The 27,711-nt window shown below is 42.2% G+C and overlaps 1 protein-coding gene across 1 annotated transcript; it reads right to left on the bottom strand.

The window, feature by feature from the left end:
- On the bottom strand, window positions 1–26,372 carry GRIN2C (glutamate ionotropic receptor NMDA type subunit 2C). The gene is made up of 12 exons (XM_075846401.1): window positions 25,971–26,372; window positions 22,800–23,386; window positions 22,496–22,610; window positions 22,190–22,401; window positions 21,870–22,029; window positions 21,607–21,760; window positions 20,956–21,081; window positions 19,325–19,554; window positions 12,883–13,043; window positions 12,324–12,511; window positions 2,364–2,596; window positions 1–1,313 (listed from the first exon to the last, which is right to left on the bottom strand). Exons 1-12 carry the CDS (start codon window positions 26,370–26,372, stop codon window positions 270–272), a joined length of 3,612 nt encoding a protein of 1,203 aa, XP_075702516.1. The 3' UTR covers window positions 1–269.
- Window positions 26,373–27,711: the final 1,339 nt, after the last annotated feature.

The following is a 27,711-nucleotide window of genomic DNA, read 5'->3' as shown; positions in this document are numbered from 1 at the left end:
GATTTATATAGATTATATCTATATATGAGCTGTAAAATTGTGTACAAAGGTGGACATACCCTTTAATGTAAAGTGACCATATGATAGGTCGAATTCATGCCTAACCCATTCCATTGATAACTCTATAAAAGCGTTTTTGTTTAGGTATAAAGAATTTCACAGACATATATATATATATATGTCCTGCACCTGATGGTCAGCAGTCAATTATATTCCTTTAAATCTGGCGCAGTTCTTATTGTCATAATACACACAGGTATTCCATAAATTCACACTTCTGATTCCCAGCTAATTCTCCTCCATGCTTCAGTAGGCTGGTGGGTTCTTGCTCTGCCACCTGGAAATGTTCCTAAAGATGAAGAGGAAGGATTCGTATTATTTCCCATGTGGGAATAACACACAGTCCTTCCTAGGGTAGCCATGCTAAAAACAGTGTGCCTGTCTCTGTTGGTTAAGGTGGATGGTATGGCAAGAGGGGGGATTGTCTCCTGCAACCCTGCTTCATGTTGGGAAGACTTATAGGCAGAGGCATTACACGATTTACCGCCTCTATGCCTCATAGGATAGCTATTGCTGCAGAAGGGGCACGCATGGGAGGTATGAGGAAGAGAACAGTAAAATGGCCTACCACATCTTTGGTGTAGCCTCCAGTCTTCCCTTTGAAGGGAATCACACAACAGGTAAGGCCTTCTTGATACTCGCCTTGGAATAGGGGATGGGCACCAAGGTCTGCAATGTGGAGAGGCTACTGTAGAAGTGGTGGGTGCCCTGTGCATTGGCTCCAGTCTTTTACTTATTGTCAGGTGGGAAATATCAGAAGGGCCACTACCAATGCCTAGTTTTGTCTCCTGTATGCTTCCATTCTGTGAGATGAGGGACACCTGTGGAGTATTCTCCTGACATAGGAACATATGTGCTGTCGTTGAGGTGGGCTCTATCTCCTCCAGTGGAAAGCAAGCCGCATGAGATGGTTGCAATGCAGGAGAAATAAGTGGTCCACTTGGTGTATGGTGTACAATTGCCACTGGTTTGGCAATGGCGCCACACTGAGGAGAAGAGATGGTTTGTGCTGGCTGCTGTGATCCCTGCACAGAGAAAGCAGCTTGAAGACTTGCACTACGCTGTCTCCATGTACGTAGAGCATGAGATGCAGTCTCCAGGGAACCTCCAACTCCCGAAGAAGAAACCAGATCCCTTGCTGTTTGCAGTACCCTCAAAACATTGGCCGGTACTGGAGTCCCCGTCACATCTGGATCAGGACATGCAGGACCACGGGAAGGACTCTGAACACCACGAAAACAACTGTAGATCCCCTACAAATTTAAGAATAGAAGTCAGAAAATTGATTTACTAAAGCATTATTTTATGTATCAAGTCCCACATTGTATTTTTGTATCTCTTACTATATCTATGCAAATCAAATCTTTATCTCCACTAAACACAGATAAAAAAAAAAGTATTCAAATGAGTTCATAACTTTTAAAGGCAGATGAGCATATTAATTTGGTAAGATTCTTACAAAGTATTAATAAAAAATAACGTTAATGTAGGAACTATAGGGCTACTTTAATAAAATTATTTTTTTTCTCTTTTATTTTATTAAAACTTCTTCCCCAATATAAAGTACATTGCAAAAATTTCCAGAAGTGGCATACTTAGGAAAGGGGGAGAATGCATAGCTGTAATGAATCGGGGTAGGGAGACGGACAGGCGAGCCCTAGTCTACCCGCAACTCAGTCCCTGCCTACTTGCACGGCCCGTCCTAAGTGACGGCGTACAACTGGGCGACGGTCCCTACACTCAATAGGTGCAAGACAGACAACACAAGACAAGGGCACACAGGAGCAAAGGGGGATGTTGGGGCAGTTGCCCACGGCAACACCGTGAGCAACAGGCAGAGTGAACGAGCCGAGTCAAACCAGGAGAGTACGTAGTAGCAAAATCAGAGCAGGAGAATAGTCAGTCAAGTCAGGGTCAATATGAAACAGCGGTCAATCAGGAAAATAGCAGGAAACGCAGAGCCAGGAAACAAGACAATCACAGGCAAGGAAAATGCTGCAAGTGAAGGTATAAATAGACCAAGGGCGGGAGCTAGAACCGTCAGGCCAGGCTGTGATAGGTTCTCCCTCTCCTCAGCCTGCCAGCCTGAGTGGTAACAGATCGCGTCACTCTAGCAGGCCTTGGAGCTGATGAAGGCTGATAAACCCCTGGCGTCGACACAGAACCTGTGTCTGGCAAACCCTTTACAATAGCAAAGATCAAAATGGGCCCCCCATTATGGTGATGGGCTTTGCCATCCAGGACAGAAAAGTCTGCAGTTTGTTTCCCTCCCACCATGCCCCTTATTTTAACATCCTTCTTACCCGACTGATTCCTAGTAGACTCTGTTCCACACAAGAACTGGGTACACAGTGTCTCATCCTCCAGTACACAATGTGTTCCCAAGAGAAGACTAGAAGACTCAACCCCATTGCAACCAGTAGCATGTAGAAGACTCCAGCCATGTTATCAATGTCCAGTTTACTGCTGACCGCTTCATTCTTCTCATTTTGACAAATGCCCGATAACCACACGGTCTCCAACCTCTGAGTGTCACCTTTAAAAAAAATTAGACAATTACTTAAATCATATAGATACAGTAGAAAATATTTAGCACCTACCCACTTTCATTTGGGACGATCTACCAACTGACTATGGCCTGTTGGGCTGTTACTAATAAATAACACGAAGGTGTTAGCAGTTGGGGCATTATATTATAGTTCTCATCATTGACATATTCTGTGCTTTGTATGAAGCCGTTTGATCTGGATTCCATGAATTTGATTATTAAACGTCTTACAAAGCTGTGTCTAACTTTGTCTGGAGAAAAAACGGTTTCTCCATTGGCATAGAAGTTTCTACTGTAAGTGAGACATGGAACTTTCTGCAAGAGGATGTCCTTATAGTGGATTTGCTGAACAATTTTACAAAGGGTTTAGATGACTTTCTCAAAATTTGTAATAAAGTCTTGAGATTAATCCATGACCCAGGTATTCTGATTTCATATTTGGAATCAGGAAGGATTCCCCATCCTAACTTCGGGACAAACTGGCAACTACCTCATATGAGTTTTGTTTTTACCTTCCTCTGGATCAACACTTCTGGGAAAAGATTGAACTTGATGGGTCCTTTTCAACTTCAATGAATATCTTTCTATGTCATTATGTTCCCCAAGGTTTACGACATGTTACATTTTAGGCTTCGTTCAGATCTGCATCGAGACTCCATTCATGGGTTCTGTCTGAGCTTTCCGTAAGGGGAACCCATGAACGGAATCCAAACTGAAACAAACAGAAACCATAAGTTTGCGTTTGCATCAGCATTGATTTCAATGGTGACGGATCCGGTGCAAATGGTTTCCGTTTGTCAGGGTTGTGTAAGGGTTCCGTTGTTTTGACTGAATCAATAGCGCAATAGCTCATTTTGAAGAATGAATTCAGAATTACATGGTTAGAAGGTTGAAAAAAATAGCATCAAGTCCAACCTTTTATGCTAACGAAACCTAGTTGATCCATAGAAAATCAAAACTTCCCCGACATAAATCAACTTACCATAGAATGGAAAAAATTCCTCCTAACTACTACAAGCAATTAGACAGCGGACTCCATGTGCCGCCATACAGAATCCTCTGCCATGACCACGAGGCCTTATACTTCCTTATTATAAAATATCTTATAAAGTCACCTAATTTTACCTCTATAAATACATAGTCTGGGCACGAATACTGAATCACAGAGAATTGACGTTTCTATCACAATTCATCATCTTTGTTCTCTCCTTCCAGTACTGAACTCTGGCATTATGGGGATGTGAAGAGGAATCTTCATTCTATCTGTCATTGACTTGTAAATTCTTGTTAGTAAATTCAGTAAACAGCACATTAAGGGCAACAATGAGTACCAGGCAATAAGTGTGAAGTGATCGCCATGTAATGTCGCTGCATAAAGTTCCCCTGGCCACCAGGGAGATCTGTGGACCATAACGGCTCATTCAGACGAGCGTGTCCCTCGTCCGTGTGCTGTGTATTGAAATAACGCACAGCAGACGGACCCATTCAATTCAATGGGACTATTCAGACATTAGTGAGTTTTCACGCAGCGAGTGTCTTTTCTGTGAAACTCACTGCATGTCCTATATTGGTGTGTTTTTGCGCACATAGTCGCCCATTGAAGTCTATGGGTGTGTGAAAACCACGGACAGCACATGGACGACCTCTGTGTGCTGTCCGTGTTTCACGCATCAGTTACAAAGAAATGCAGAGAAAAAAAAAAGTGCTTGCACGGATGTGAAAAACGCATGCTACACGCAAAGACACACAGACACGACATGTAGGAAAAACGCTGCAGATTTGTTTACGCGCGCACATCGTCTGAATGTAGCCTAAGAGGCACCATGGAAGGGCATTACGTTTCCTGGAAACTTCAAAATGAAGGTCTGAGAGATGCAAACTTCCAATAAAAAGTGACAAATTGATCCGACTTTTTTAAGAACGAGGTTGAATTACAAGCACCTTCATTTTGCAATTTTAAAGAATTGGCCTATTTATACTAGATTGATCTTGTGCAGTTTGTCAAAAAGCTCTTAAAAATGACTCTACTGAAAGAAAGTTCCATGTGCCGTCTACTATACAAATGAATTTTCGTCTGGACCCGTGATTGATAGCCAGAGCTTCAAGATCTATATGTAGGATGTAAAAGCAATTCAACTTGTAAAATAGTGTAACCCTTTTTTTATTGCAGTCTCTTTTTATTAAACGTAATCCTAGATATTTCCTATGCATAGAAATGGAAATTACAGGACAGTACACTATTCACTACTACGAATCCTGCTGATTGTATACAAAGGCTGTGTGCAAAAACCCTGTATGAAGGCACATGTTTCCTTATTATGGAACCGTAGGCACTTTGTGTGCTGCCATATGGCACCTCTACTAGGAACCTAAAAATAATGGTTTTAAGGGAGTTTTATACAGGACAATTATCGTGCAGACGAGCGTTAATATAACTCTTGTTGACGATAGTTTCCCTGTTTACACAGCGCAATTATCAGCAGATGAACGAGCAAATGCCCGATCATCTGCTGGTCGTATAGTTTTAAAAAAGTGAAATCGTCGGCGGCAGCGCATCTCCCAATGTAAACAGGGGGACGGCTGCCGACATGATAATAATGTATGGAGACGAACGATCGGAGTAACGACCGCTCGTCCCATACATAGCTCCGTATGAGAGGAGCAAGCGAGCGCCGATCAACGATGTCCCGTTGATCAGTGCTTGCTGCACCGGCCGCTTATCAGCCGGTGTAAAAGGGCCTTTAGGAAAGAATACCTGTGTAAAATGCCATGCATTGGAACATGCCACCATTTTTTTTACATTTTATACAATACACAAAGGAACAGTATGGGCCGACAGCCCTATGAGGGTATGAATGCCATATTACGGATCTGTTCAACACCGATCTATAATACACCCATGCTCATAAGGCCTTTTGACTAGAAATAGATATTAACAATATAACTTTAGTTTTACACTAAGTTTTTGTCAGAATGAGCAACATTATACGACCTAGGCTTAGAAATCATAGCCATAGTGGTTAGTGTCATAAAGTAGAATGACTTTAAACATTACCTGAGTAATTTCCATAATTTAGTTTTTTACAAGTAGGGTCATTCTGATTATAAGGTTGCAGGAAATTTATATTCCAGTCAGCGCATCTCAGCAACTTGTTTGAGTGCCCTATTAACAGATGGCTGCAGTACTGAGCACCTGTATTCTGCTGATGGCGCCTGCAGGACAACTGCCAAGAATTAGAATTCCCCTCAGGCCTATTTGATTATTATCAGAGAACAAGAATCAAAACAATGTACAGTATTAGAGAATTGCTTAAGTTCCATAAAATATCATTTAAGGTGGCCCCAAATGTAGAATTTAAATTTAGAATCTAAATTGCAGAACCGGCTCTAGACACTTTATTTTTTTTTTATTGAAAATATAAAACATATTCAAATATTTACACAGTGCCATTTAAAATTTTACAAAGAAGTAAAAAACCTTAACTATGCTATACATAGTACAACTACCCAAGTTTACGTTGATTTATCCTGAAATCTGCTTATCCATTCCTGAATCCGGTTTGTTGTCAATAAATCAATGTTGCATAGGCCTAGTATTATTCTCAACTTCAGTCCACTCATCAAAAGACAGATCGATATCTTGTTCAGACCACTTATCATGGCGATAGTTAGTGTAGGTTTTCTCTAAAGGCCACAACAAAACATCATAAATTCTATATATACATTTCTTAGATGATGGAGTTGCAAGACTATTCTCAAGAATTGACCGGTCCCTAGAGGTACACCGTCGTATAAGATCTTGAGATTCACACTGCAGTGCATGTCTAAATTGTACATATTTATAGAAATCCCTTTTGGGAATATTAAATTCCTTCTGGGTGCTCTCAAAGTCCTTCATCCCAGTGGAGGAAAATATCTGATGAATTTATTGGAGCCCATTAATTACCCATCGACTAAGTTTATAAAATTGGGGAGAACTTTGAAAATCCTTTTAGGCCAGTAATCCTCCTAATTTCATCCCACACCCTCTAAAATAGATAAAGTGTTGCAGACAACATTTGCATTGAGGAGAATAAATTAGCTTCTAATGCAGTTAGCCAGGAATTGCCCTCCCCCCCAGGATCCTCTCCTTTAAAAACAGACCCCAACCACCCACTTTCCTACCTTCCCCATGATCGTTAATCTGGCATAGTTGGGTGACATAGAAATAATACTTGAAATGAGGTACGACAAACCACCCCAGTCCAATCTAGAATAACGCTAATCAATTTGTATTCTTATTCTATGGTTAGGCCATATAAGTTAAATAGAAATACGTGTAAGAATTTTGATCCAAGAATCAGGTAACCGTATCGGGGAGTTTTGAGAAAAAAAGAAAATACAAAAGTTGAGGTAAAACAACCATGTTTAATAAGCATACTTATCCCATAGAAAAAAATGAAAGATGCTTCCAAAAGTTAATTTTAGTTTTTAACTTCTTAATATAAGGCGTCAGATTAAGTGAAGTAAATTCTTCAGGATACGAAGGCATGTCAATAAGATACAGTACAGTTGTGAAATTACAAGTACTTTGCAATGGAAATAGCAAAATCTAAGTATATATAAAAGAGTAAAAGCCAGCAATATAAATAACAATTATAAGTGTAAACCAAAAACATATGAAAGGTAACATAAAAGGGTATACACAGAAAAGCATCAAGAACAGATTATTGATATTACAAGTGAAAAGAGTACAATACAGGGCAAGGCAACCAGATCAGAAAAGGTTCAGAGACGTAGACAATACGGAGATGGTCCGAGAAGACCAAAGTTTAAGGAACTGTTCATGTGACTGTTTAGTATCCCAACTGGAGAGTTCCCCCAACCAATACATTTCCTCATATCCACATATGGATAGTCAGGGGGTCCTTATTAAGCCAGTGAAGCGGAATAAGTAACTTAGCCATCATAATTATGAGTGTGGGTAAAGTGTGTTTGCAAAGGATGCAGTCTAAGTTAGGAAGGATGAAAGTAGGGGTAAGGGTAATATTTGTGGAACATATACGCTTGATGTGATCAGCAAGGGAGGCCCATAATAAAGATAAAGAGTGACATTCCCACCAAATATGATAAAGGGACCCTGGAGAGAAACCAAATCTCCAACATACATATGGAAACATTTTGGATAAAACATCTGGACTTCGATACCACCTAGTCATAACTTTGTAGGAGTTTTCCTACGTTTGGATATAGTGCGAACACCATATGAACGGGATATGATCTGTCTGACCTCCCCAGCAGAGAGGGAGATTTTTTACATCTTTCTCCAAGGATAATAGGAACGACATTTTTTTCAAAGCATTTGCAGCGAGTAATTTGCCATATAGCATGGATAGCATACGCTTGGGGTGTTTAGGCAGTCATAGAAATGTCTCATACCGAGCCGCAAGGAAACTACTACAAATTTTAGCAAAGTGGTTGTACTGCGTAGTGGACCACATCTTAAGTTGTGAGAGCAGGATAGACTGAGTCTTGTGGGGGGACTGGATGCTTAGCCAAGAGGTCGCCGATAGGAACTTGCCATAAACCCAAAGGATCGTCTAATTGATGATCCATTAAATAAGGTAATAGGTTAGCAGGAGTAATGGGGATTGGAACTATATCATCATTGTATGAGAACAAACAAAATTCCAGCTAATTCCTTTAGTAAGGAGTCATTTGATGACCTCCGCTTTAGTGTCGAGCTCCCCGTAAAGCAGGAGTTAGAAGTTTGTAATGCTATTAACCGGGACAGTGCTTGTTCCAAATGCGTGCGAAGTTGCACAGCATGGTAGTATAGGATAATATCAGGTAGCCCAAATCCACCCAATTCTTTCGGTAGCGCCAATTGTCTAAGGCTAGGCAGGATTTGGATTATTTTCTTTAAATGAACTGAGTGAATAAGTGACGCACCTGAGTGAATAAGGATGGGGGGGGGGGAGAAATATGGGCGCAGTTTGAAGAAGGTAGAGAAATTTGAGCATTATATAGGATTTTAAAAGGTTCTTACACCCCATCCATGAAACCATAGGAATATTCAAATCCTTGAGTTGGGTATAAACTGATTTGAGTAGGGGTAGGTAATTTAACGCAAAGACCCCTGAGATGTCGCTGGAGAGTTTCATGTCTAGATAAGTCATATATATAGAGTCTCCAAATATCTGACATAAGTTGAGAAGGGCTGGGAATGCTGTATGAGGATCGGTGATGAATAGCAGCGTATCATCTGTGAAAGCTGCAACCTGGTGTTCAATACCACTTGCTTGCAGCCCCTTATGTCTGGGTGCTGGCGAATATCTTATATAACCGTTTCTAAAGTAAGAAAAAAAAGTGCGGGTAGATAGAGGGCAACCTTGACAGGTACAATTCACTAGGTGAAATGGAGAGGAAAGCACCACCGTTAAGGGTATGTGCACACACGAAATATAAAACGTCTCAAAATACGGAGCAGTTTTCAAGGGCAAACAGCTCCTGATTTTCAGACTTTTTTTTAATCAAACTCACGTTTTCTGCTGCATTTTTAATGGCCATTTTTGAAGCTGTTTTTCTAGAGAGTCTATGAAAAACGGCTCCAAAAGCACTTTTTTTTGTGGCCGTTTTTTTACGCGGCCGTTTTGAAAATGGGCAGATGTTTGGAGGCGTTCTGCTTCTGATTTTTCAGCCGTTTTTCTGGACGTTTACGGCCCGAAAACACTCCGTGTGAACATACCCTTACAGAGACTCTAGCAGATGGAGAGGTATATAGGATAAGAATAGCATCTATGACTTGTCAGTGAAAGACAAATTTCTTAAAATTGAAGGCCATGAAGTCCAAGTCTACTCTGTGGAAGGCTTTTTCAGCGTCAGTATCAAGTAGGACCAAAGGAGTAAACGGACATGATGTGGATGAAAAAACTGCATTGCAAGTCAATTTATTAACTTTTTCTCAGCAATTATTTTCCGCACTGTGTGGATGAGATGTGTTCCACTCTCATCCACTTTGCTGCTACTGTAAATGCTGCTGATTTTCCGCGCACAATTCCGTATGCTACCTGGGAACCCAGCCTTAGGGCCCTTTTACACCGGCCAATTATTGGGAAAATGAGCGTTCACAAAACACTTGTTCCCGATAATATTGACGGCAAATATTATTGCTGCCGACATAATAGAAATGTTTGGGGACGATCGATCTGAGTAACGAGCGCTCGTCCCCATACATTACTGATTGTGAAAGAAGAAAAGGAGTGCTTTTCTCTCGTCGATCGGCACTCGTTTACAAGGCTGTGTAATAGGACCCTTGCTGTCAGATTTCCCCACAGATAAGAGCTGATCGCTGGGGGTCCCAGCAGGGGAACACTTCGTGATCTGCTGATTGCCAGGGGAATCTTCTAAGAAGCAGAGATTGTCTAACGCGGACAACACCTTTTAACTATGAGAGAAGTATATGTGCAAAACAAACTATATAAGATACCAGGAATTCATACAATGCATCAGCTTCACTAAAATGAACAACAAAAATCTTATGAAAATGCCACGACATAGCCAATGCATGTCCTTATAACTTCACCTGCCACCATACAGCCAGTATACCTGGCAATGCACTTACACAGGTGAGACAATGCGCTTAAATGAGTGTTCTCATGTATGAGTATCAAATAGCACATTTTATGATTCCGCCTCATACTAGTGTCTATTGCATAATACAGTTAGAGTCACTAGTGCCCTTAGGCTTTCTTTACAGATGCAGTTTTGGTACAGTTTGTTTTTTTAGCCAAAGCCAGCAGTGGATCCAAAAAGAAGGACAAGTATAAGGGTATGTTCACACGGCCAAATTACGGACGTAATTCGGGCGTTTTACGCCTCGAATTACGTCCGAAAATGCGCCTCGATAGCGTTGGCAAACATCTGCCCATTGAAAGCAGTGGGCTGACGTTTGTCTGTTCACACGAGGCGTATATTTACTAGTCACTGTCAAAAGACGGCGCGTAAATAGACGCCCGCGCCAAAGAAGTGTCATGTCACTTCTTCAGACGTAAATGGAGCAGTTTTCCATGGACTCCATGGAAAACCAGCTCCAGTTACGTACGTAATGGACGCGGCGTTCAAGCGCCTGCACATGCCGTTACGGCTGAAATGACGGGGCTGTTTTCTCCTGGAAACAGCCCCGTAATTTCGGCCGTTACGGACGCTGCCGTGTGAACATACCCTCAGGGAAAGAGAAAGTTGGAGATTGAATATGTATCTGCATGTGTTCTGGATTTTCCCACAGATTTCAACCTTTGCATTGCCCAGAGTGGAAGCCCCTAGCCCCAAACTTTTACAGATTAGCAGATCCAAAGATGTCTTCTGATTGGCCACAGTGGAGCTGCCCACCCCAGGTGGAGTTTAATCTCTGTGGTCCCTGCCGATCAGGAGATCCATGAGTTTCGGGCTCCTCCTATAGTCTTTTTGCAAGTACAGGTCCTGAGCACAGGTTTTCATGACCTTCAATGAGTCATTCCTTGGACAGAATTCCAGGTGAGTCATGTCACTAGCTGCTCAGGACCCGTGTATGGAATAAGGCTGTAAGGAGCAGCTTGGATCTTCTGATCGATGGGAATACATATAGTAGGTGAGACTTAGCTTCTGGGGCGGGCGGCACCGCTTTGGCCAATAGCTGTATTTTCAGCTTTTGCCCTAAGTATTATTTTAAGTGGCAGGTCCACATTCACAACCAATTTTTTTTTCGATGTATCTAAAAAAAGATGAAACAACTAAGTAAATAGTCTTATTTAAAAATCTCCTATTGTTCACAGTCTGCAGCTCCTATGCAGATCAATGTGTCTCCAAGATAACAGACTACAAACAAACCTGTGTAGTCTGATCCTACATTCATACTCCCTTCCATCTGTCCCCTTCTTCTTGCAAACATACATTTGATAGAACATAGCCTTTAGGCTGGGTTCACATGTCCCGTTCAAAATGCGTTTTTTTTTGCCGTGTCTTGACCATGATGTGTAATCAATGGTCAATCAAACTTCCAAGGGGAATGGTAACGCAAAGTTGATAATTTATTCATACATTTCTCGGTAAAACATATGTAAGGAGAACTAATAAGTTCTCTTAAGCAATGTCTGTGTGATACATTTTAAAGGAACAATCCATGTAAAACGGATACACTTTATTATACTTAGTGCAGGGCCTGAAGGGGCGGAGCATGACACAAGGACTAAAAAAACAAGAGAGACTATCTGTGGCATGCTGCATCCCACAGGCCCTGCACTAGGTACAGAATGGTTCTTTAAAATGTTGCAATACTCGACTCAGCCTACACTAAAAGGCACATGCGGTGCACCGTATCGGACTTGTCTTACATGGGCTCCACTTTTGCAAGACAGAACTCAAGATCTCTAACTGTTAACTTGTAGCACATTGATAAATCTCAGACTCTAATGCTTCATGCACTCGATAGTGTGCGCCGGCCGAGTCACGTCAGTGATCTGTGGTAAGATAGGACATGTCCTATTTTTCCACAAATCGGAGAATCACTTTTCACAGACCCAATTCACCGGCTAAAATGAATGGGTTCGCGAAGACTAAAAACGTCCCGAATGGCACAGAACTGGCATAAGAATTGTTACTTCTTAGTAAATAGATTCCCCCTTTAAAACTGTTAACCGCCAATGGGATGATTATGTAAGAAACATCTAGAAGGGACATCATAGAGGCGGACACATACCATCTCCTAGAAACTGTAGAAGTGCCAGGTCAATGGGACGCTTCCACCGTGAGTTCTTCTGTAGAGCAATACCATATCCTGTTGTAGCAAAGACTTTCCCACTTCCAATGGTCACCAGCTTGCACCCTTCATCCTTACCCGCCATGTAATTCAACACAGCTGCATCGTAGATGAAGGCATCCAACTTCCTGTGTAAAAAAACACAAGTCCTAAGATGACAACTGGCAATACAGTGTGTTACAAGAAAATAATAATAAAAAAAAAGCTGGCCGAGAGAGGAGAGAAGGTAGAACATAGCACTATCCAGAGCCAAACCGGTGCAGTATATAGCCAGTTACTACAATAGGTGGACAGCGGTTTCAGAATTGTTAGCCCTCCCCTGTGCAAAATATTGAAACCATGCCATCTGTCATGTAGGGCTTGGGGAGGATAGGGTGAGTAAGTTATAAAAAAGACAAATAACCTTTTATCTCAAGATTGAACTAAAATATTATTTCCACTTCAACAATGAATTCAAATTGGATTGATAATTCATTACAATGTATAATATAGTTCTCACCCAAACTTTAAACTGGCAAGAGCATCTTCCACTGATCGCTGGTTGTATCTCACCATGTAACTGTGCATGTCAGGATAGTTCGTGCGGATGTTGCGCTCAGTGCTCCCGTTTGGGACTGTGCCAAATCGGAAAGGTGGGTAATGCTCTTGAGGCTTCTGGAACTGCAGACACAGACAAGATTATATGGCTGTTAAAAATAAATATAATTTTTTTTAACCAAACCGAAATTAAACATTTTAGGCAAGAAAAGCAACCGGTAACATGTTAAAGTGTAACTAAACGTTTGACAAACTTCTGACGTGTCTTAGTGACACGTCAGAAGTTTTGATTGTTTGGTGGTCCGAGACCCCCACCATTTGCTTAAACGAAGCGGCAGAAGCGCTCGTGTGAGCACTCAGCCTCTTCGTGTCTGTCCGCCTTCTTCCGGAAATCAATATATCGGAGTACAGGCTCAATAGAAAGTCTATGAGCCCATACACCGCTACACCGGCTTTCTGGAAAAAGCAGAACAGAATTGAAGCGGCTTAGCGCTCACACTGGTGCTTCTGCCACTTCGTTTTAGCGATTGGTGGGGGTCTCAGTGCTCGAACTCCCACCAATCAAAACTTCTGGCATGTCACTTTGACATGTCAGAAGTTTGTTGAATGTTTGGTTGCGCTTTAAGGGGAAAAAAACAATGCTCCACCTTTAAATTTCTGTGTACAACCAATTGGAAGCTGTGTTTGAGCTTCTGATAATACTGATGCTGCCCGGGTACGTTAAGGGCTTACCTTTAATACATTTGTAAGGAAATGGTACCTGTCACATAAGAAAATACTTTACAGTAGGCTCCAGTCACACAGTGAGACAATCAGCGCTTCCTTATTTTATTTCTTTCCTGTTGTTTATATAGCGCCAACATATTCCGCCGCGCTGTACAGAGATTGTCGTCATTCACATCAGTCCCTGTCCCTAATGTAGCTCACAATCTAATTTCCTGAGACAAACTAGCACACGAGGGTCAATTTCATAGGAAGCGGTATGTGGGAGGAAACTGGAGTACCCCGAAGAAACCCGCACAAACACAGGGAGAACATATGAATGCCATATAAGATAGTGAGATGTGGAGCTAGGAGAGGAGCTCTAGGTCTTCGGACCTTGGAGAGGAGCTGCAGGACCATAGAAGGGTGGCCAGCCGACCCTACATTGAGAGTTGTGTGGAGAGGGTGGAGATTGAGGGATATGGAGAAATGATGTTTTTAATAGGAATACGGGACTAAGGGTGGGGGAAATGGCAAACTCTGAAACCTTATGTTGGGCAACAAGTGTGCTTGTCCCAGCTTAGTCATGTGCTGTGTTTAAGGCCTTATTCAGACAAACGTTGTATATGTCCGTGTTCTGTCCATTAAAAAAAAACGGACATCGCACGGACCTATGCAATTCAATGGGGCTATTCAGACGTCCGTGATTTTCCACACAGCGTGTTTCCGTTGCGTGAAACTCACTGCATGTCCTATTTTGGTCCGATTTTGCGGACCATGTCGCCCATTGAAGTCAATGGGTGCGTGAAAAACACAGACTGCACACAGACAACATCTGTGTGCTGTCCGTGTTTTTCACGCGCCAGTTGCTAAAAAAACAATGGGGAAAAAAAATAGAAACACTGATGCCCCATGGAAAGCACACGGAACTAAAATGCATTAAATACGGTCCGCTTTTTGCGGAGGCCAAATGGACACGTTCGTGTGAATCAGGCCTAACCGTAACATTACCTTGCCGCACACTACTGTAATACCATCTTACTATGTCATATCATGTTCTTGAATCCAGAAAGCTAAACTTACCGTGCTTCTCTGGGAACATTTACCCGTTGAAGCCCCCTTAATAACGATACATGCAACCTGTATTGCATTTCTAATTCCATCATTAGATTCCCATACACAATGTGTACGTTGCTATATCAATGTTCACGATCCTGCAGCAGCAGGCAGGATAATAAGTCTGGACGATTAACAACGAGTGTTAATGAGAGCTTAATCACAAACATAATGAGGAATGTTGGGGTTTTTCACCCCTCCCAGGAACGTTGCAACCTGCCTTTTATTTCCATCCTGCTAATGCTTCTCTTTGTCTCCTTCGTTTAAGCTTCAATTAGCTTTCTATATCAATTTCTTTTGCGTTTTAATTTATGTTTACCCTGTGTTTATTATCTTCTGCCTCTCTTTTCCTATTGATCTCCTATACATTGTTCAGCTACCTCTGAACGATGTATTGCACTAAAGGAATATGGTATGGACTACATTGGGCACTGTCTGTAAAGGTACTTTTACACGTCCCGACCTGGGCTGTGTAAACGAGCGCCGATGGAGACAGCTCGTTGATCGGCGCTCGTTTCCTCCTTTCACAAGGTGCTATTTATCTAGGCACTGTATGGCACTATCTGGACAATGTATGTATTATTTACTTTGGTAATGTAAGGCACTCTCTGGACAATGTGTGCAAACCACATCGGTTTTTACAAAAATGTTGCAGTTATGCCGTAATTATGAAAATCATGTCGTGGCAAACTGTGAAGAAAAAAGTCTAATGTAAGTATACCCTAAGGATGTAGGCTTTGCATAAAGTTGAATGTAGAAAGCTTTCCGGCAGCATGATCAAAGCCAGCATATGAGGTTTCACAGCTGTTTTTCTGGACCTAGTAAATATAACTGGCAACATTAGGCTGGGTTCACACGTCGCAGCAAAAATGTTTTTATTTTTTTCATAGAGCGAACAAGACAATCGAGGAGGTCCCACAGATGCACAATTGGGTTCAAGTCTGGCAAATAAGGAGGCCAGGGAAGTACTTGGAAGTCTTGGTCGTGCTCTTACAACCACTGTCGGAACATTTCTGGCCGTGTGACATGTCGCATCGTCTTGCTGGAAGATTCCATCTGCCCCAGGAAGACAAACGGCATGTATGGGTGGACGTGAACTGCAACGATGGATTAATATCCAAATCAGTCCAGAGTGCCTTCCACATGGATGAGTGGGCCCAGAGAATGGCATGAAAAAGTTCCCCAGACCATAACACTGCCGCTACCAGCTTGTGTTCTTCCAGCAATGGTTGCAGGGTGTTTGTCCTCTGATGTTTCTCATCTGACACGCCAACGTCCATTGTTTCGATAAAGCAGAAAACGTTACTCATTGTAGATGGAACGTCTATGGCCGCGGCCAGTCGTTCTGACTTACCCCTCGACGGCCACGGCCATGGACATGTGAGTTCCCTGCAGCGTCGTACCCCTGTGAGGCGCCGGCACTCACTTCCTGGTATCGAGACTATCTCCCGGAGGGCGCGCGCACCGTCTTAAAGGGCCAGTGCGCGCATAATTGCAGGAAGTCTGAATGCTACTGGTCTATAAAAAGGGCTCTGCCCTCTTGTTCTTTGACTGAGCGTTGTTCGTTACCCAAAGTTTGTCTTGCAAATGGTCTCCTAGTGTCTTCCAGTTTCCAACTGTTCCCTGTTCCTGTATCCTGTGTCCTGTATCCCGTGCTATCCTGGTCAAGTGCTGTGCCGAGCTGTTGTCATGTTGTGCTGTATTCCACGACTGTTCTGCTACGCCACGCCTGACGTCTGCCTGCTGCCTCGTCCCAGCCGAGCCTGCCTTGCTACTGTCCGAGTTGCCACAGGTGCCCTTTCTGGACTATAGACTCTGTACTATACCTGTTTGGCCAGCTGCCATCCCGCTACGCGGTACGGCCCAGTGGGTCCACACCCGCATCGTGACAGTAGAAGTCAACCCTTTGCCAATCATCGGTGGTCCAATTTAGATACTGCTGTGCAAATCGTAGCCTTATTTTCTGATGCATAAGAGCAGTGACCATCCGTCTGCTTCGGAGCCCCATACACTGTTGTTTTAGAGACACGTCTGGTAGCCCCCTGGTTGATTTTCACGGTGAGCTGCTCCACTTTAGCGTGTTGTTCGGCCCTCGCGCACCTTCGTAGCGGTCGTTCACCTCTCGCATCGATGACCGTGGTGCTCCGCAGTTTCCTTGTCGGGTTATTCCCAATGATGCCAGTTGTCCACTCACAATACACCACAGCAGAATCCGAACAGTTCACAAACTGCGCTGTTTGAAAAATACTGCCACCCTTGGCCCGAAAACCATGGCAACAATGAGTGATATGTGTTCAGACAGCCTATCGCACACCTTATATACCCACCAAGCCAGCCCACGACACATCACTTCCTTCATTGGCTACGCACTGCTGACCTCGAAAGTAAGAGGTGGTCATAATAATGTGACTCGACTGTGTATTTGGCATATCTTTGGCTGTCCCTGTGACAGAAATGAAAATCTATGCCTTCTATGAGCAAATGTAGATTTGCGCCATAACTTACACCAGTTTCTGGCATAAGTTCTGATAAATCTGTCGTTCCAATGGGGAGCCCACCCCCTTATCTAAGCCCCGCACCATTTTCTAGACTACTTCCAGAAAGTGTGCCAAAATGTGGACTTTTTTACTGAAAACAGAAAACTGGCATAAACCGGTTTATATATTTGCCACAATGTATTTGGAATGTTGCCAACTCTGTGGCATTTACGAATGTCACTATGTTTTAAACTGCCTATAAGCAAGTATATTTGCCATTTTAATCATTTACTGTACATTCAAATATTTCAATAAGGGTACCAACACGCAACACATTTGTTGCAGAATTTCCGCAGCAAAATACGCATTTGTGTAAGGGCTCGTCCGCACGTAGTGGAATTGCTGCGTATTTTCCATCCGGAATTGTGTCCAGAAGCATGACCTAGCAGGCATACACTACAGGAAGACCTGGGGGCCTTCATTAGGCCCCCCAGCTGCCATAGAAGACAGACACTCGGTGATCTTATCGCCGGGTGTCAGTGGGATGAGAGGGAGCTCCCTCCCTCTCTCCAAAACCACTCAGATGCGGCGCTCGCTATTGAGCGCCGCATCTGAGGGGTTAAACGGGTGAGATCGATACTAATATCGATCTCACCCGTTCGAGCAGGGATGCTCCCAGCCTTCAGCTACCTCTGGTAGATTTAACGGCTCCCTGCTCTGTTTATTTATTCCGATGCAGCGCCGTAAAAAGTCTACTGCATCGGAATAAAGCCTATTAGTGGCCGCCGTTAAAACACTATGGGGCGGTCACTAACGGGTTAAGCCCTTCCTATGCTTTGTTATTTTGAATTCCAGTTATACAGTGTTACTATTACTGTGGCATTCGTGCATTACTTTCCATTTATCAACATTAAATTTCATCTGCCATTTACCTGCACAGGCTGCCAGCTTATCAAGGTCTTTCTGTAATAATTCAGTATCAAAAGCTTTTGCGAAGTGCTATATAAAAAGCATCACCAGCATCCAGGTTTGACCTTCTTAGTAAAAATGTGAGAGAGCTCCAAATCCCCTGTTTCTCTTCACAAATCATATCACTATGGGTGTCTCCAGCCACCCCGCGTGGACCTTAAAGGGGTTGTCCACGACCGGACAACTGATGACCTATTCATCGGATAGGTCATCAGTAAATGATCTGTGGGGGTCTGACACCCGGACCCCGAACCGTTAAGCCGCTCTGGCTGCCTCCGGCACCTGACGTATACGCTGCTGGAAGCAGATGGCTCTGTTCACGGAATAGTGGCCGAGCTGCAGTACTGAAGTATTTAAGTGAATAGAAGCAGAGCTGCAGTTCGGCAGCATGGCCGCTTTGCAATGTACAGAGCCAACTGCTTCCGAATAATGTGCCATAACATTTGGTGCCCGAAGGTCACCGAAGCAGCTGATCGGTGCGGGGTTCGGGTGTCAGACCCGCACCGATGATATACTGATGACCTATCCGGGGGATAGGTCATCATAGTACAGTGGAAACAAGACAAATGTCCATCAAGTTCAATTAAGGGATAGGAGAAGGGAAGTGGACAACCCCTTTAATAAAGACAGATTTATTGAGTTCAATAGGAGTTTTGTAAATCCTTATGCAGTTCGGCAGCACAGCTGCTATGCAATGTATGGAGCCAACTGTTTCCGGCTCCGTACATTGCATAATGTGCCATAACATCTGCTGCCCACAGACCACCGGGGCAGCTGATCGGTGCAGGGTACGGGTGTCGGACCTGCATCAATGATATTCCGATGACCTATTTGGTGGATAGGTCATCAGTTGTCCGGTAGTGGACAACCCCTTTAATGAAGACGGATTTATTGAGTTCAATAGGAGTTTTGTAAATCTTTATTCAGTAAGCTCACCATACTGGTGGTTCCACGCAGCCCGAATTTCATCATTCAAATCTGTGGAGGATTTGGAGCTCAATATCATAAAAACAGAGATTTAACGCTTATTAATTTAAATTAGGAAATTAATCAGCACGGAATTTTGCACTTATCTGGGCAAAATAATTAAACAATTGAACGACTTTAAGGAAGCGAGAAGCATGTTTAGACACCACTCACCTTCCTGTCACTCAAGCCAGACACCGTGTCTATATATTGCTCCTGAATCATAAATGCAGCAAGATTGGCTGTGTAACTAGCCAAAAAAATTACAGCAAAGAATGCCCAGACCAGCACCATGATTTTGCTGGTAGTCCCACGGGGATTCTGTATAGGAACTGAATTATTGAAGACTAGTGCCCACAGCAGCCATAAGGATTTCCCTATGGTGAAGCTTGGACCTCCTAAACCTGAAAAGACAAGTAAGAACGTTATCTCTTATTCCCGTCCATCTCTTATCATTTTCTCACATCAGCTCCTGTCCTTTGCTGCACTTCAGAATCATTGATCTTTGTAGCCATCATTACTCACACCGGTGATCTTTCCATTCAATGCCTTAAACCTTCAATCTCGTTATATTTATATACGTGTATATATGTATACATATATATATGTACGTACGTACGTACATACATACATATATATATGTGTATATATATATATATACATATATATGTACGTATATATATATATATATAAATATATATACATATATATCTATATATATATATGTATGTACGTGTATATATATATATATATATACGTATATATATATATATATGTACGTATATATATATATATATATATATATATGTACGTACATATATATTTATATATATATATATATATATATATATATGTACATATATATATATATATATATATATATTGTATATATATATATATATATATATATATATATATGTACATATATATATATATATGTGTGTGTATATATATATATGTACGTACGTACGTACGTACGTACGTACGTACGTACGTACATATATATATATAATGTATATATATGTATATATATTCATACATAGTAATTAATGATATTACTTTCAGCACACATAGATTTACACCAGATTATGTGAGAATCAGGATGGTTCAATTGCATGCCTAAAATTCTAATTTTCATAAAGACAATCTTGCGTGACTGTGAGAAATGTAGTCATCCTTAGCAAGGTTTGCAGTGTATTCAAATGAGGCTCAGTGACTATTCAAATGAGCCTCGGCTTAATTATTCATATTAGTTATGAAGCTATTTATACTTGGAAGGCCAAGAACATAACAAACATATGCCTGAAAATAACCTTCTTTCGGAAGAGAAAACTACCGATCTAAAACACTACTGTAAGTGCTACTGGTTGGCAATACAAAACAATCAGTCTTTATGATCAGACCCTTAGGCTACATTCAGACGAGCGTAGGACGTGAAAAACTGCACTTCTTCACGTCCGAGGTGCACCAGTGCGGGGCGAGTTGTCACAGATCCCCTATAGACTAGAGTCTATGAAGGGATGTGTGACACGCAGTAAAATAGGACATGTCCTATTTTTCACGAACTCTTCACACACTCCGTTGAAACGACGGTCATGTGAACGGCCCATTGAAATACATGAGTCCGTGTGACGGCAATTGTTTTAATGGCCGTCACACGGACTACAGATACGCTCGTCTGAATGAGCCCTTATACTTTCCATTCATACTTCCGAGGCAAAATATACATTTTCTTTTGCTGTTTTTGATGTAACTTTTAAACCTCTATGATCAACAATTATTACAGAAAATAGTTATCCTCTCACGTTTTCCATTGTTTAGATCTTGATCATATCCCATTGGGCTGAAATACTCAAAGATGAATACAGTCACTGCTACAACAGATAGACACATGACAAACATCATCATCCAGACCGCTGGGCTGTATGGCTCTGTAGAGAGAAGTAAGAATTTATGGCTAGTCCACCATTCAATATCCCAACACAAGAACAATAAATACCTTATTTAAAAAACGAAAATATTTGTCCACAAGTCCAACCTTACAGAATCTCGATGAGAGACCTAACAAGGCTCAATAAGCAGAAATCCTAGCATCACAAGGTCAATATAAGGGTCCATAATACACACTTTCCATTTGTAGTGTCAAGAAAAGGATAACAAGAGGTTGTGGAAGTTGCAAATAAGTAAAGAAGACATCTTAAATCTGTTGGGTTTTCTTTTTCTTACTCATTTCCTCTTCCAAGAGTCCGATGTACAATCATTATGAAAATTGTATTATATTTTTGAACCATAGATAATAGAATAACAACGGTTCAACTTTTTTTTTTTTTTAGATCCGGGGCTTAGACGAGTTGTGGAAATTCTAACATTTTGCTTGAAATGACTTTCTACAATAAATATTTTTGTAATCATGATTTATGAAGAAAGATTATGGAGTGGTGGTCTATAGATCTCACCTAGGAAAGCGGAGGGGGACACAGTTCCATTGCTACGTGACACCATGACACTGATTCCAGTCTCTACGAAGGGGACTGAGAAATCCACAATCTCTGAACGCTCCTCATTTATAGTGAGAGACCCAATAGCAAGGTGAGCACGCTGGTAATAAACCTGAGAGGGCATGGAATAAAGGAATAGTCAGCTGGTGGTAAAGAGGGGAAATAGGATAGTATATAGTTGGTGAGGAGAATACAAGTAGTATGTATGCCAGCCTACTCACCTCTCCTATCATTCCATTCCACACCCCTCGCACCATTTTCCCATGCTTGCCATTTGTCACAAGGTAAAGGTCATACGAGAACTTAACTGTACGAGCCAACTTCTTCAAGATGTCAATACAGAAGCCTTTACAGCACAGCTTAGAGTAAGGTTCACCTGAACTGCTGGGGTATAAAATATAAGAACTATGTAAGTAAAGTTTTACAAAAGGACAAACATAAAAGGTAGTAAGGTAAAAAGTCTGTTTTATGAATAATTATCCCATGACATCACTATTCTTCCCTTCCTCTGTATGGTTTGCTGTTGACTGATCCTCTGTACCTTAAGGTCAAGTTGCTCTGCTTGCGGCAAGGTACTGTATTCCGTATGCAGTCTCCTGTGACTGGATCTGTGTTCTCAACGATAACAAATGGTCTCTCCTCTAAGGTGGCCACAGTTAGGTGACGAGTATCTGACACAAGTTGTTGACCACGGCCATATCGTGGCCATACTGGGTACTTCATACGTATTATACCACGTTCCCACCTGCCAACCTAGAAAGGGGGGGACGGACAGATTTATTTGGCTGTTCACAGTTCTAGCAACCACTACCCAGGTAATGCTAGGGAAATGTAGAAAAGTGCTTACCTCCTCCCATACCCGTTGTGGTGTCAACGTAATGACCAGCATAGATGGATTTAGTAGATATCCCTGGGTATTGAAGGATAGGTCCCTCTCCTGCCACATTATATTCAGCATATGTCTAAGAGATTAAAACAATTTGTAGTAAAGCAAAATGAGAACAGAAAGAACACACATATCAAGAGATTGCGGACAATAAAGGGCAAGAAATAAAAAAGGACCACCTGACAGATCAAAGAATTCTAATAAAATATCATAAAATATAAAATTGAACTTGTCATGCTAACTATTTTTTTTTTTTAACATGTACCTATACAAAGTGTCATTTCCTTGCATTTGTCCTGGTGTCAAACAGGTTCCTCCAGGATCGGGCAGCTCACCATGTTTCTGCAAATAGTTCCTTGCTGCTGCGGAAATTACTGCAATTCCATCCTGAACCTTTTGCCGTAGACTCCTCTGCCAACCATCAGTCACCACGCTAACAAGTCCAACAGGGAAGAAGTCAGCAGGGCGTTCTGGAGATCCAATTGTGAAACTTGGTACAATCCAGATAAAGTCTGGTCCAAGTAGTCCAGCTTCACCAGCCATCAGGAACAACTCCTCAGCCTCCTCTCTGGAGCAAAACAGTAGGAGCACAGGGGCTGAAATTTGTCTGAGAACTCTCTGGGTCCCTCTTGGGCCCGTTCCCGGCTCTAGTATCAGTTCATCTTGAGGACCCCAACCTGGTTGAATAGCTTCACACAAAGCTCTGACTGTCTTCAGGAATAACCGGTGACCAGGATAATGACTGGTAATAACAGAGAATGGACCAAGGTCATATTCCTCCAACACTTTGAATATAACAATGAGCTGCTGGTCCAATGAGGCCGCCATCTGCAGGAAGGAAGATCTTGGCTCCTGGGGAAATAATGAAAATATAGTTTTATTTTTGAATGGTGACATTAATGCAAAAAAAAGAAGTAATAAAAGTGGTCATATTGTGACATCCATTATTTTAAGGAAAAACTTATAAAAAGGAACAATGAAAGTTATATACAGAAATATAGCGGACGTTAGTCAAAGTTAATGAAACAATTCTATAACTTTTGCCATGAAGTAACCCTTATTTCCATGTACTGTGATCTGGAGAGAGAAATATAGAAGCAGATGCGTCATCAACTGTGAAACTACTTGTTTCCTTTCATTTCTTCAAAGCTGATGCTCTGTCGTATGCAAAAATAAACTCACTAATTAAAAACAAACTAAAATGAAATTCAGAATCAGAAACAACATTAAAGCACAGGTAAAAAGATATTTAGTGCAGGCGTCCAAAAACAGAAGATTCATTATAAGTGTCTGTTAGGATGGTGGGGACTAGGGCGTAGTGCAGGAAGAAGAATCACATCATTGAATCCAAACATCCAAAATATCCATGAAGAGGACATTGACGAGAGTTTGTTTCATGTAAAAGTGGGGAGGCGATGCTGTTTTATGGGAAGTATTAAAATAGTTAAAGGGGTTGTCCACCACCGGACAACTGATGACCTATCCACTGGATAGGTCATCAGTACATGATCTGTGGGGGTCCGACACCCGGACCCCACACCGATCAACTGCTCCGGTGGCCTCTCTGCACCAGATGTACATGCCGGAAGCAGTTGGCTCCGGCCACGGAATAGCGGCCGAGCTGCAGTACTGCAGTATTCAAGTGGATAGGAACAGAGCTGCAGTTCGGCAGCACGCCTGCTATGCTATGTACGGAGCCAACTGCTTCCGGCTCCGTACACAGCATAACGTGCCATAACATTCGATGCCCGCAGGCCACCGGAGCGTCTGATCAGTGTGGGGTCCAGGTGTCGGACCCGAACCGATGATATACTGAAGATCTATCCTGTGGATAGGTCATCAGTTGTCCGGTAGTGGACAACCCCTTTAAAAGGGGTTGTACAAGATTGGAAAAATATAGCTGCTTTCTTCAAGAAACACACCTGTCCATGGTTTGTGTCTGGCATTATAATTTAGCTCCATTTAAGTGAATGTGGCTGAGCTTCAATATTGCATACAACTTGTAGACAGGCGTGGCACTGCTTTTGGAAGAAGGCAGCCATGTTTTTCTTATTCTGAACAACCCCATTAACAAGTGGGTGATCAGGCATAATGATGTTTAAGTCATAGTGGTGGCCCACCAGCCAAGACCCATGCTAGCAGTGGCATACACAAAAACACAAGAGAGGGGACCCATGGCAAAGATCAAACAGGGCCCTCCCTATGGTGCAGCTTTTATTGCCGCCCAGGATGGAAGGTCCAGGTTTCGCCCCCCCCCCCCCCCCCACACACACTTTAGACAACCTTTCTATGACGCTGTGGCGGATCCCCACCCCAATTTTTGGCTAACAATGCATTTTCTCTAGAAATAGAATTCCTGCCTAGACCTTTTTACCCAATGGCAAAGGGAAGTGAGCAACATGACTGGGTCCCCTCTCTCCAAGCACCCCATAGCAACCTTATGGTATTTAAGTCCTTGAATGCTAGTCTATAAATGCACATTCACTTACTCTTAGCCCAATGCCCACAGTCTAGGTTTTATATTGTGAATTCACACCACTAAAAAGTACTTCAAACATTATTATTGCCCGTGAGCGGTCTGTTTACTGGACCGGTCTCCTGCTATACTTTTACTCTTCTGCAGCAAGACGCAGCCAGTGACATCCTCCGAGGTACCATTTACCACATACCACAATCCAAAAAGCACTAACATTTTCCTTTTAAAAAGGTGGCAATTTGATCAATCCTACAGTAATAATCTTTGGGTTTACGGTAATGATCCAATTATTTTGGACCAATGTATAGGCCATGTGGTGCAATAGAAAAATGCAAACATTATCATTTCTGATATTTCCAGTTGGAGACGCCAGAACAAGAGCTACAGTTTTAGCCTAGATGATCAATTAAATCTGTTCAAATTCCGACAATAGAATTTTATTGTGTCCATTAACTTGATGTGACCATGATATAATATCCGCAAGGCAGCACAGCTTGCTGCAAATGTCAAGGATGGGCTGAAATGTTGTCCCACCATTGCTACACTATAACCTGTTGCCGACGTCGCACAACAGTACATACCAGAATGTTACAGTATAACCCCCCCTGTTATACCACCGCTCAGATATAAAGGAGAAGCACCGTGCTACTGCGAATTATTGGATCAATACAGAACTGATGAATAACAACTATTGAGCATGTCATACATTTGGTTATCCCTAGAACCTTGTTGTTGAACGTTTTTTTATTTCAGTGCACTATAATAAATCAGTAATTTAACCTGCAGTCCTATGTAAAACCACGAAAGCCACAAATTACGCTAGAAAGGGTAAAGATAGTTTTTACAACAACAATCGGTGGTAAAGTATTGCAAGCAATAACCAGAAACTGATAAATATAATATGGACAATATCCTTTCCCACAAATTGCTTTGGGGAATGCCAACATCCTATGAGCTTACCTTTGTACTCAATACCACAGCAGATCCTCCGCTGATGCTAATGATTGGCACAAGTGTCTGAGAAGAGATGAAATCTAGGATTTGGGCCACAGCCTCTGTTCCAATTTTATCCTGAAACACAACTGCATGGGCTCCTTTTAATGCCAGGCACAGTTGGCGCAAGAGTGGTCCAGGGCCGCTATCATTAACAAGCACATTAACTGTGTGAATGTCAAGAGGAAGAGTTAAAGACCCATCTGGAATCAGGGGTCCTACCAACTCCATCTGTGGAAATGACCCACCAAATACCAAAGCAACATTCACCACAGGTCCTCCAGCTCGGGGAAGCAATGTTTCCATTACTACAGCACCACAACCAAGAGCGCCAAGAAAAAGCCATCCAAGCGACTGGGCCACGGACATGGCAATGGTGGAACCTGCAGGTAACAAGATAGATATGTGGTATTTATACATTTTAATGGAAAATGGAATAGTACTTAAAATTGTAGTTGTAGGGTTAACCCCAGGACACAATAGTCTGGAAGGGTTTGCTAGGTTATAGGGGATCAGGATGTGGCTTAAAATCTGTATAGTGTAGTATAGAAACCCTGTATACGTGATGGGGGTTTTATGGGACATACAATAAAAAAGGATGAATAAACATTGTAAAATAGCAAAATAATCCAATTGTGGAGTTGTATTAGTTATATGGAAGTTTTATGTGCTATACATAGAGTAACAATACCAAAGCGTAAGGCAGCATCATGTAGAAGAAGAGGCTGTAGGCCAGGTGGGTACGTGAGAGAAGGTTGTAGGAATGTAGTCTAATAAGGGAGGGGGCATGATGTGAGACAGGATGAGGGAGGACATTGGGACACACAGAAAGCACTACGATGTATTTTTAGTTATCCCTTGAATTATTCATGGGTGGATGTGGCAGCTGATCCTGTGACTCCTGTCTAAGTAGCAGACGTCATATTGAGATCGTGCCACAAAATCAGATCTAGATCCTAAACTCAAATAGAATTGAGCCGAAACCTGAACCGCACATACTGGACACCCTATTTACAGGAACTCTTTCTTGAGAAGCATGGAAGACAACTACATACTTCTTAATGCTCAACTTCCAGCTGGATCGTGTACCATGTCTAATATACGGGCCTCGTCGAGTTTACATCTGACCTATGGCCGTCCACCACAACAAGATCTGTGAAGGATGGAACTATCTCTACCAAGACGAGAAGAAGGATAAACTGTAGAGGAACTTTCGAAAGGACCCAGAAATATCATGACCCTGAAGTAGGCCTTCTCTATCAATACATCAACTCAAATAAGTCATCATTATTTTTACAAAGCATTATAGCTAAGCATCAAGTGAAAATGGTTGAGGACCAAGTCCAGTCCATAAGCTTTTGACCACAGCATGGCATCTACCCGCAGAATATCTTTAGAGGACTATGGCACAATGTCAGCTTCTCTGCAGGTGACACAGCGCTTGAAGCTACTTTGGATCCTGGCATAATAATCTAGGTGCCTCAGATGCACAGCTCAATTATACGGACTCCACTCGAATGTGGTAGAAATGATGTTGATTCTGCAGGAATGTGGCAAAGTGCCATGCACGGGCTTGAGGGCATGGCACAATGCGGTGGGCACAGCAGAAATATGGCAAACATTGCACAGAAACATTGGCAAATTCAATGATTTGTCTTCACCAGTCTTAAGATGCACAGCTGCTTTAACGCTTTCCTCTTTCTAAGCA

The sequence above is a fragment of the Rhinoderma darwinii genome, chromosome 13 (assembly GCF_050947455.1).
Source record: "Rhinoderma darwinii isolate aRhiDar2 chromosome 13, aRhiDar2.hap1, whole genome shotgun sequence".
NCBI classification, from domain to species: Eukaryota; Metazoa; Chordata; class Amphibia; order Anura; family Rhinodermatidae; genus Rhinoderma; species Rhinoderma darwinii.
The sequence above is the reverse complement of the archived record's forward strand: the minus strand, read 5'-3'. Positions and strand labels throughout refer to the sequence as shown.